This window comes from Helianthus annuus, chromosome 10, assembly GCF_002127325.2.
Source record: "Helianthus annuus cultivar XRQ/B chromosome 10, HanXRQr2.0-SUNRISE, whole genome shotgun sequence".
Lineage (NCBI taxonomy): Eukaryota > Viridiplantae > Streptophyta > Magnoliopsida > Asterales > Asteraceae > Helianthus > Helianthus annuus.
This window is the reverse complement of record NC_035442.2, coordinates 66,054,304-66,066,332: the sequence shown is the minus strand read 5'-3', so window position 1 is coordinate 66,066,332 and position 12,029 is coordinate 66,054,304. Positions and strand designations below refer to the sequence as shown.

The window sequence follows — 12,029 nt, the reverse complement described above, 5'->3', positions numbered from 1 at the left end:
ACCCCTATGTGCAGCTCTTTCTTTTACAATTTACACAAGCCATCGTCATCACCAAAAACCTCTCATATCCCGGTCTAAGTTGTATTAAAGGATTATGGTAAATCGATGTCTTTCTCATTAAACATAATACCCTATAAATACAAAAGGCTCTTTACTATTTTTGGTAGGAGATAACCTTAAATTAATACAAAGATATATATGATATGATATACAAAATTATCTAATCTATTACACCCCCGCAGTCGAAGCGAGAGGAGGCCGAATGCTTAGACTGGACCGAAAATCATCAAATAATACCCGCGGCAGGCCTTTTGTAAAAATGTCAGCTATTTGATACCGAGACGGGATATGAAGAATCCGCACATCACCACGCTGAACCAAGTCTCGAACAAAATGTATATCCAGCTCAATATGTTTGGTACGCTGATGCTGTACCGGGTTCCCAGATAAATAAACTGCACTGATATTATCACAATAAACCACACTAGCCTTCCGTAAGGGGCGACGTAATTCTAGCAATAAGTTTCCAAGCCAACATAATTCTGCCACCACATTTGCAACACCCCGGTATTCCGCCTCCGCACTAGAACGAGATACGACAGCCTGATACTTAGAAGACCAAGATAATAAATTAGATCCCAAATAAACACAATAGCCTGAAGTAGAGCGTCGAGTATCCGGGCACCCAACCCAATCAGCATCAGTGTATGCGCGTAAAAAGAGATCAGTAAAGGTACCCAAGCTAAGACCAAATGAGGTAGTGCCCTAAAGATAACGTATAATGCGTTTAAGAGTATTCCAATGATCAAGCTGAGGAGAATGCATACGCATACACACTTGTTGAACTGCATAGCTAATATCAGGTCTGGTGAAGGTAAGATACTGAAGAGCTCCAGCCAGACTACGATATAACGTAGGGTCCTCAAACGGTGCACTTGAAGAAGCACTAAGTTTAGGTTTTGTATCCACTGGAGTAGCAACTGACTTGCAGGATGACATACCAGCCCGATCAATAATATCTAACGCATATGATTGATGTGACAAGAACATAGTACCATGCTGTCGTGTTACATGAATCCCCAAAAAATGACTCAGTGGTCCGATATCCTTCATGTCAAATTCGGCTGCCAGCTGATGTATGAGATTGACTCGGAGAGTTTCATGTGACGTGGTAAGAATAATATCATCGACATAAATAAGTAAATAAGCCATGTCAGAACCCTGATGATAGATAAATAACGAGTTGTCACACTTACTCTGCTGAAAACCAATGGACAATACAAAATCCGTAAATCGTTGGTACCATGCTCGGGGTGCCTGTTTTAACCCATAGAGAGATTTCTTCAATAAACACACGTGATCCGGATACTGACGATGACGAAAGCCCATGGGCTGATACATATAAACTGTTTCGCTAATGTTACCATGTAGGAAAGCATTGGTAACATCCAACTGATGTATGGGCCATGACTGAGATAAAGCTAAGGTTAAGACGGTCCAAATAGTGGTGGGCTTAACTACCAGACTAAATGTCTCCCCACAATCAATGCCTACCTACTGAGTACTGCCATCACAAACTAAGCGAGCTTTATATCGTTCCAGTGTGCCATCTGATCGATATTTGTGGCGAAATAACCACATGCTACGGATCACGTTCATGTCAGCAGTGCGAGGGACTAATTCCCACGTCTTATTTTTAATAAGTGCATTAAACTCAGTAGTCATGGCGTTGTACCAATCCGGTTTAGACAAGGCTTCGGTAGGGGTTTTAGGTATGAGAGTGACACGAGATGCGGTAAGATTAAAGTGTTGTTTAGGTTTTGAGATGACGTCTATAGAACGAGTACGTATGGTACGGCCAGTCGCTGGTTGAGTAGGGACGACAGGAGGTGAGGGAGGGGGTGGTGGGGGTGGAGGTGGTGGGGGTATCAGGTTGGGTTTGGTTTTAGGCCGGCGAGAATAGGTTTGGTTAATGGGTAGTTTGGAAGGAGGGCTGTTGGGCCGTGGAGGTGTGTGGGGAGGGCTGTTGGGCCGTAGAGGGGTGTGGGGAGGGCTATTGGGCCGTAGAGGTGTATGGGGAGGAGTGGAGGTTGATGGGTTTTGGGCCGGGTTAGGGGAAGTGGGGGATGAGGAAACATGTGTCCAGTAGGTAGGATGTATAGGAGTGGATAGAAAATCGTATGAAGAGAGAGACTTTTGTGAAGAAGTGGAGAAGGGAAAGGTAGTTTCATCAAAAATAACGTGACGATTAATGAGAATTTTGTTGGTGGAAAGATCGAGACATTTATATCCTCGATGATTGGGGGGTATCCAAGAAAAACACAAGGCATGGAACGATGCTCAAGTTTGTTGATGGTAGTGTGGGGAATTAGGGGATAGCATAAGCAACCAAAGACACGAAGATGAGTATAGGTAGGTTGGGTGAGGTAGAGAGATTGGGTAGGTGATTGGTAGTTTAGAAGTTTGCTGGGAAGGATATTGAGTAGATAAGTGGCTACTTCGAGATCGTGATGCCAATAGGTATTAGGCATAGAAGATTGGGCAAGAAGGGTTCGAATAAGGTTATTAATAGTTCGAATTTTCCGCTCAGCTTTACCATTTTGAGATGATGTATGTGGGCATGAAAATCTGAATTTCATGCCATGAGAATGACAGAATTGGTTAAATTGAGCGTGTACATATTCTTCCCCATTATCGCATTGAAATTGTTTGATGTTACGCTCAAATTGGGTGTTAATATAGGTAGCAAAGGTTTGAAAAGTGGAGAAGACTTGTGATTTTTGACTGATGGGAAAAGTCCATAAAAAATTTGTAAAGTCATCTAGAAATAAAATATAATAACGATGCCACCACTACTAAGTATTGGTGAAGTCCACAAATCACTATGTATGATATCAAAAGGTAATGAAGTAGAATTAATAGAATGAATAAACGGAAGACGAACATGTTTACCAAAAACACAAGACTGACATAATTTAGTTTTTGTGTTATTACAATGAATAAAACTAGAGTTTTTAAGGGAATGCAATAAATTGGAGCCAGGGTGGCCAAGGCGTTGATGCCAAAGATCCTGAGACACAGTAGTGAAGGTAGATGGGGAGGTGAACTTGGATACTTGTGTGGGATCCAATGTGTAGAGATCGCCAGAACTATTGCATCATAGGATAGGAGTCCTGGTCTTGAGATCCTTCACAATAAAACCAAAAGGGTCAAATTCTATAGAAACATGATTATCTTTTGTGAAACGACGGACTGAAAGTAGGTTTTTGATTAACGAGGGTGCATAAAGGACATTATTTAATTTGAAAGGTGGGAAGGGTGGTGGTAAGGTTTGGTTGCTTTGTCCAATGACGGGTATGGTTTTGCCATTTCCGACTACAATATTACGAGACATGCAATTATTAAATAAAGACGGAAAATTAGTAAAAGTCATGTGGTCTGACGCACCTGTGTCCATTGTCCAATTTGGATCGTGCTGATGGAGTACCATGTGATAGAGGGCCTGAGTCAAATCCGTTGGAGTGTATCCATCTGAGGAAGAGGCCTGACTTGCTGCATAGTTCTGGGCTGGTCTGGGGCCCAGCACACCTCGGTCAACACTGTTTGCTTTAGGGGCCGTGGGGTATGGACATGGGGGAGGCACCCAATGAGCCCATTGCTGTTGTGGGCCGGCCCAATGTGGAGAGGAGTTCCAGCCGCCAGTATTGTTCCACGGAAAGGGCTGCATATTGTTGTTCGATTGGGTCCAGCCGCCACGTCCAGCCGAGTAACCGGAAGAGTTCCAGCTGCCACGACCTCGAGTAGACGAGTTCCTGCCCCGTCCGCGGCCTCTACCCCTGCCACGGCCTCGACCACGATCCGATTCAGAACGAGTGTCCGAATTTTTGTTGTTCTCGGTGGTCGCCGCTAGAGCCGTGCCGGCGAGTTGAGCAGACTGTTTTGCCTGATTGATTTTCCTGGTCTCCGGTTGAGACCGAGTTTCATAAAAGGTGGGCAGGGGTTTCGTTTGCTGAATGATGAGTGCGACACTCTCGTACTGCTCCGTGAGTCCTGTCAAAATTTGTAATACTAGCTGTTCATCAGTAATTGGAGAGCCGATGTTTGTTAACTGATCATATATAACCTTCATAGCTTGACAGTAGGCTGTCATGGACTGGAATTGATCGAGCCGGGTGTTAGCGAAACGGTTATTGAGATCGATAGTGCGAGATGCTTTGTTGTCTTGAAATAAATTTGCTAGCGCAGTTCAGGCATCATAGGCTGTGGTGTTGGGTTTCAGAATTGTATGTAGAAGATCAGTAGAGATTGTACCATAAATCCATTGAAGCACAATTGAGTCCAGTCGTTCCCAGCTTTCGACTGGTGCTTGCCCTTTTTCTTTTGTCCTTATCTTTATCTGCTGAAGTAGTGGTAGACGAAGAAGACGAATCAGCAACCCGAGGCTGTAAGTGATCGTATACCTGAAACGATTTGCACTGTATCTTGAAAAGTTCCGACCAAGTCGTGTAGTGGCCGTTTTCGAAGTCTAGGGTCACGGGAATCAGGGTGCGGATGTTGGAGACGGTGACTGCGGGGTGAAGTTGAGAAGACATGGCTGTAGCAGAGAAAAGCAGTCGGCTGTGACAGTGAAGATGGCACCTGTGCAGTGAATCAAATCCATGTGATAGTGAAGTAGGGGATTGGCGGTGAAAGTTGTTGTGAAGAAGAGCAGGGAATCGACAGTGAAGGCTGTGAATCAAATCCCTGTGATAGTGAAGCAAGGAATCGGCTGTGAAGGTTGTGAATCAAATCCCTGTGATAGTGAAGCAGGGAATCGGCTGTGAAGGCTGTGAAAATTCCGACAGTGAAGAACAAGGAAACAGGGGATCGACTGTGAAAGATGTGGCTGAGAAAAGCAGGGGTCGTGAAGAAGGGTAGAGGATCGGGAAAAAAAAGAATTAGGGTTTAGGGGATCAGAACTTGGAGCTCTGATACCATAAAGGATTATGGTAAATCGATGCCTTTCTCATTAAACATAATACCCTATAAATACAAAAGGCTCTCCACTATTTTTGGTAGGAGATAACCTTAAATTAATACAAAGATATATATGATATGATATACAAAATTATCTAATCTATTATGTATGATCTTGTAATTGTATGAAATCAAAGTAACCAAGTCAAAATCACACACCTAAATCTCATGGACGAATGGCAGAAGAGAAGAGCGAAACTCAAACCTGATAATTGAGAAATCAAGTAGGAACTTTGTGGCTAATTTCAATGGTAGCGTTGAGGAGTTATTTGGTGAAGTTAGGGCGGTTAGTTTTGTATGGTTTAAGCATAGGGCTAAGAAAGGTTTTTTTTCTTTGGGAGGATTGGTGTAAATTTGTAAATTTTGCTTGTTTTTTTTCCGTCCTGGTTTTCGGTTCGGTGGTTTTAATGAAGTTCACGTTTCAAAAAAAAAAAAGACGGAGAATTGATCGGATTTATGGGATTGAAATCGTAGGGTTTTGGTGGCTTTTGGTGTGATACCAGTTTCATCCATCAAACCTTATTGATGATATCAGTAACTGATTTCAGTTTCGTGGGAAAGAATTGATTTCAATCTTGATTGTATTAGTAATTGGACTGACGTTTGCATCTCCCTGTTCGGCTGGTTGATTAGTGGAGACATTGAATTGAGGGCAAAACTGGGAGTAAGGGTCATGCTTTTAGGGAGGAAGCCATGACCATTTGTCTGTCGTCTTATAATTTTAAAGGAAATGACCTTTTTTGTACATGGGAGATATATTATATAGTATTATAGATTATAGACATAGATAATTTCATTTATAACAAGGGATTAGGATCGAATATAAATAAAAAGAGTAAGAAAGATTTTAATTAGTCAATTAATCTTAAATTTGAATGGTTAAAATTAGTTTTATAGAAAAGAAGATAGTAGAAGACTATAAAAGGGATCATATGCCAATGTGGTAGAGGCACATGCCTCATAAGGAGAAGGTCACAAGTTAAAACCCCGACAAGGAGAGATAATTAAAAGGAGTAACATTTGTCCTTAAAAAAATAAAAAAGGAATCTTACATTTATTGATTTTCTCTCTCTACATACAAGTCACATGTTAATTCCTCCCATCAATTTAAAACGTTTATAATTTTTTCATACGACATTTAAAAAAATATTCAGTGTAATAACAAACATTTTTTTTTATCTTTAATATGAGTATGATATTGCTCTATGAAAAAAAATAAAAAAAAATATTTTTACTGGATTTTCTTTGCATTGTGTTAAAGACTCGGGTCATTATGTCTTTCAAGTGGGTTACGATTATTACGTTTTTATTAGGGTTTCTATACATTGTGTTATTATCAAAACTTGTAACACAATGTTAATTTAGATTCTGTTTTTATCAGAACATATAACACAATTTATAACACAATGAAGTTGGTGTTATATTTGAGTTTTCTATACATTGTGTTATTGGTTCTGATTATTGTCTTTAATCTATTGTTCATTGTGTGTTATTATGTTGTTTATTGTGTTTTTAGTCTGTTGTCAATTGTGTTTTAGTCTGTTATTTATTGTGTTTTTTGGCTATTATCCATTGTGTTTTAGTTTGTTGTCCATTGTGTCTTTTATCTATTGTTATCAATTGTGTTTTATTCTACTTTTCATTGTATTTTTAGTTTGATACTCATTGTGTTTTATATTATTTTTAAACTCTTTCTACTATAACTCAACCTTATGACAAGAACTTTTACATAATTAGATTTAAATTATAATACTTTGGAACTTTGACATAAAATAGTCAAAAAAATATATATATATATTTTGATATAGAATACCATTTAGTTTAAATTAGAGGTATTGGATTTAAATAACCCAACTTTCACCAATGGCAAATAACACTCTCAACTTACGATTTGTACACTAGCACTCCCAACTTTCAACATATTGGCCGATAACACTTCCTAACTAATTGAACCCTAACTCAGTTAGTTTTTGCTGATGAGGCATCTGATGTGGTCTTTTTTGCTGACGTGGAATACGACATGGCAACTGATGTGACATTTTTGATGACGTGGCAGCTGGTGTGTCATTTTTGATGACGTGGCAGCTGATGTGGCAGTTGACATGGCATTTTTTATGACATGGCAGCTGACATTAGCTTACTATGTTAAAGTTCATGTTAGTTAGAGAGTGTTACCGGCTAATAAGTTGAAAGTTGGAAGTGTTGGTGTACAAATTAAAAGTTGAAAGTGTTATCAGCCAATTGGTAAAAGTTGGAGTTATTAAATTCAATATCCTTTTAAATTATGATACAAAACATATTTTTTAAACTTACAAAAATAAAAAGGTTAAACGAGTCAATACGTGAACCAGCTAGATGACCTTAAACACGATTTGTAGATTCGATACGAATAATCTGAAACCGTTTAAACTAATCCAAACTTCGAAATTACATAGGTTTGACTTTGTGTCATATTTCGTGTGGTGTTGTAAATCACAGCCTAACTTTGTTTAGTTTTCTTAAACTTAAAAGAAATAAAATAATCAAAAAACATTATTATAGGGTCACGTGAAGTAAGGATGAAAGTCAAATGTATAAGTGAGAATCACTTGTATTCATGGTTATCATAGTCACATGGAGTACCCACACATATGCCGTAATATGTTCTTCGCAACTGACCGACTTTAATATCAACTTCAAATGATTAAAGTTTATATTAAAAATTATATGAATTAGATCGGAATAGCCAATGAGTTGGTTGTAGAGTGGTAAGGGAGAGACATAGTGTTTTAATTGACACAGGTGTCATTTCTACCATAACTATTTAGTTTACGCGGTACCTGATGATGATAGGGAACTAGCCGAGTAGGCGGCGATCGCTAGTTCGATCCTTAAACTGAGAGGGTTTTACCTCATTGCACTGTCGTGCCTTCAGGCGAGTGTTCACGGGCTTTAGCCCTAGGTGAGGGTTTTCTCTGGTTCGAATGCGAGTGTATCACGATGTGGTGAATTTCGTCAGTAGCACATTTGAATGATTTGTTGGCCATTAAAAAAAATTAGATCGGAATAGCATTTTATAATGTATCATTAATAATAACTTTTATTTTAATTTTAAATGATTAAAGAGAATCTAGTTATTAAATAGCAAAGTAAACGATACAACTAATTTCTTAATTCCACTTTTACAAACTTGCAAAAAGACGCCGTTGGTTTTGAAAAGGTGGTGAGTGTCCAATTAAAATTCCTTCTTATTTTTAATAATTTATTTATTTAATATCAATTTGCATCATGTTAAAGCTTTATAGTATTGTACTTTGTGTTAGTTTGATATTTCTTGCATTGCTTGGTTATACTTTTGGTTTTAGTCTAATAAAAAAACTTAAGCAACAATGTGAATTATGATGCAATCTATATTCAACAGTTCTCACACACTGGCGTCCAGTGGCGCAGCTATGAAGGGGCCGGAGGGGGCGCCCGACCCCCCGAACTTTTGGTTCAGTAGTATTATGTATTAGGGATGAGATCGGTACGATACCGGTACCGTACCGGTACCGATACCGTAGATACCGTTACCGAAATTGAGGAAATGTGGATACCGATTACCGTACCGTATTTATAGATTCGGTACCGGTACGGTACCGGTATCGGTACCGGTATTTCGGTACTTTACCACATTGGTACCGCTTTGGTGTCATCCATTGTTTTACCTAAAAAAAATTCATGTGCAATACATCCATCCATTATTAACTAAACTAGAGTAATATATAGAGGAATGTAAACAAAAGGTAGACATATTAAGTAGTCAAAAAAATCAAAAGGTAAACATCCATGGGTACGACTTTTAACATCCAAATTCCAACATGTCTAAAAAATCACCATAATTGATTAAAAATAACCAAACAAAAGAAATTTGATACTGGTTTTTGTAAAACAATGTTTAAGAAAATATAATTTCATAGTGGGTTCTAAGATAATAGCAAAATACATAAAGTCATTATTAAATTCGGTATTAATACCGGTATTTACCGAAAAATACCGGTACCGATACCGTTTTTTACCGATACCGAATTTTGAAAAATCTATTACCGATACCGGTACCGTTTATGATCGGTACGGTACCGGTATGGTACCGGTACGGTATCGGTATTTCGGTAAAAAATCTCATCCCTATTATGTATGTACGTTTCATATAGAATTTTTTAGGTATATACATTTTCGACCCCCCGGTTTTATAAAAATAATTTTTTTAGGTATATACTTTTAGGTTCGGTGACTTCCGACCCCCCGGTGGAAACTTTCAAGCTTCGCCACTGCTGGCGTCTCATGAGCACCTATACATTATCAAACGGAGCATGATTCAGTTTAGCACGCTGCAACGCGTGAAGCGATTCGGGTTAATGCGCCGCAACGCGCTCGTTATTATTATTAAGAACCCAAGAAACTAATTGGTGGGAAAGATAATAGAAATAGTTGATCTGGGTATTAAATGTTTGATCATATATAAGAGTAAACTGACTTTAAAAAGAACATATAAGATTGAAGAATATATAATATTGTGAAATAGGTTATATAAGACAATTAATCTTGTGAAATAGTTATAAGACAATTTTATATGGTATGTGAAACCTTTTAAGTCATGATGATGCAAGATTTTTTTTTAATGGGGTTCATTCTTTTTTTGTTTTCAAAATTTTCGTAGCAAAACGTTAAAATTTTCGGGTCAGTCCTCGTTCGGGTCGGATAGGTTTGAACTAGATTTAAAAAAAAAAAACAGGTTATACAAGGATTGAACCTATGATCTCTTGTTGGTGAAAAGAGACATTTATTACCATTACACCAACTTTCTTTCTCTTTTTATGATGTCCACCTAATTATATTTATGGGTCCTTATACAATTTAATACATCGAATCTACTAATTTTATTAAAAACATCGGGGTCCTGTGACCCCAACCAACTCTATGTGGATCTGCCCCTGATACTTGTGATAGTAAATATAAAACAACAATGCATGATCGTAGGGTGTCTAAATTCTACCTGAGAGATCGTTTATACACATAACGTCCACTTTCCATATATGTTTGTAGTGGACATTAAGAATCCTAGCAAATAACAAACAGTTGAGGCATACAACTCATGATGAAACCGTTACTAACTTCTCAACTAACTACATAATTTCTACCGTTACTATTGATTTTTTTTTTTTTGTTGTTGTTGATAAGACTCTAGATTATTTCCTACCTATACAAAAATAAGCTAGGGGAATAGTGCCACACAGCTGTGTGACACTTTCCTATTAAACCGCCCGTTTTATTATTTTCTGTTTGTTCTAAAATTATGATTTCGTCCTTAATTTAAAATAAAATTATGTTTTCGCCTCCACTTTAAAATAAAATTATGTTTTTATCACTCGCTTAAAATTACGATTTTGTCATCGGTTCAAAATTATGATTTTATCCCCAGATTACAATTACAATTTTGGCCACAGTTCAAAATAAATTTTTTCTTTTGCCTCAAACTAAAAATGACGATTCTGCATTTTCGCCCCGTTTCAAAAATTATGATTTCGCCTTCAGTTTAAAATTATGTTTTTGCACGGTTCAAAATAAAAGTATGCTTTTGCCCCGCAATTCAAAATTACGCTTTTGCCCTCAGTTCAAAATTTTGATTTTGCCCCAGTTCAAATTAAAAATATAGTTTTGTCCTCATATTAAAATTTCGGTTTTGTCCTTAGTGCAAAGTTATATTACGATTTTGTCCTGGTTCAAATTTATAGTATTGCCATCACTTTAACTTTTGGCAAATTACGATTTTACCCAAGTTAACAAATACAACTTTGCCCTCAGTTCAAATTACAGTATTGCTATCATTTTAGTTTTTTTAGCAAAACTATAAAAGTGTTTTTTTTTTAATTTTTTGACTGGATTTAATTTTTTTCCATGTCAAGAAGCTGCCTAACACTCGTTCATTAATCCTGACAAACTACAGTTTTGGCCTGAGCTCAGAACTACGGTCTTGTCATCGTTTTAGTTTTTTTTTCCTATCAAAACTATAATAGTGTTTTTCTAATTGATTGAGAATTATTTGGTCATCGCCCCGCAACGCGAGCAGAGCATCAACTAGTTTTATACATTTGGTAATTTTTTAATTTTGCATTTGATGCGGAATACATGCATATTGTTTTGAGTGGGTGATATGCAAAACGACTTATAAATAGCGTGAAAGGGAGTAATACCCCACCCGTACCTCCTTTGTACTTGCTGAAAATGTCTTTTCTAACTTCTCTTTGCATTGTTCTTTACTTGGCTCATATATCCTCTCACACTACTGCAATTCCTATTCGTGATGGTATTTTTCATTTACTTCCAATTTTCTTCATAAATCTAAACATACATGTTCTAACAAACCTAAGACGCCGTGCGCTTAAAAAGCAAAGGCTTTTTTTAAGCTAGTCGCATAGCACGAAATAAAATTATTAGGAGCTTTAGACAAGTTTTAAGCTTGTTTAGGTTGGTTCCAGCTTAATTAGGGGTTCTTACGCTTTTTTGGCCGAAAAATGGCCGAACTTGCGCATGGACGCCTGAAAGGGTGCTTTTCAAGGTGCATGTTGAGTTGCGTTTCTAGATTTTTTTGCAAAAATAGGGGATTTCAACTTCAAAAGAGTGCTTCTAGGTGGTCCTGAATTTTGTTTTCAAAAGTAGGTAATTCGCTGTACCAAACAGCGAACTTGTGCACGCACTCTGACAGAATCTGAAAAAGTTTGCTAATTGAAACAATGATCTTTACTCCAAAACAGCTTTTTCAGATTTCTGTCAGAGTGTGTGCACAAGTTCGCTGTTTGGTACAACGGATTACCTACTTTTGAAAACAAAATTCAGGACCACCTAGAAGCACTTTTTGAAGCTTAGATCAACTACTTTTGCAAAAAAATTGCGTTTCTGCGCCTAGGACGCTTTTGATAACGTATAGAATTGAGTTACTAAATAGGTGCTATCTTTTGACAACATAGAATTGAATTACTAAATATGTTCTATAT

At 37.6% G+C, this 12,029-nt stretch overlaps 1 protein-coding gene across 1 annotated transcript; it reads right to left on the bottom strand.

Annotated features, from left to right (window-relative positions):
* Positions 1-228: 228 nt before the first annotated feature.
* On the bottom strand, positions 229-1,212 carry LOC110881165 (uncharacterized mitochondrial protein AtMg00810-like). The gene is made up of 2 exons (XM_022129518.1): positions 838-1,212; positions 229-765 (listed from the first exon to the last, which is right to left on the bottom strand). The coding sequence occupies exons 1-2, from the start codon at positions 1,210-1,212 to the stop codon at positions 229-231; spliced, it is 912 nt and encodes a 303-aa protein (XP_021985210.1).
* Positions 1,213-12,029: the final 10,817 nt, after the last annotated feature.

Excerpts from the sequence above, each read along its gene's own strand:
- LOC110881165 (XM_022129518.1), bottom strand. The coding sequence starts at position 1,212 with ATGGCTTATTTACTTATTTATGTCGATGATATTATTCTTACCACGTCA. Across the intron at positions 766-837 it reads TTAGCTATGCAGTTCAACAA|GGCACTACCTCATTTGGTCT; the intron begins GTGTGTATGCGT and ends CGTTATCTTTAG.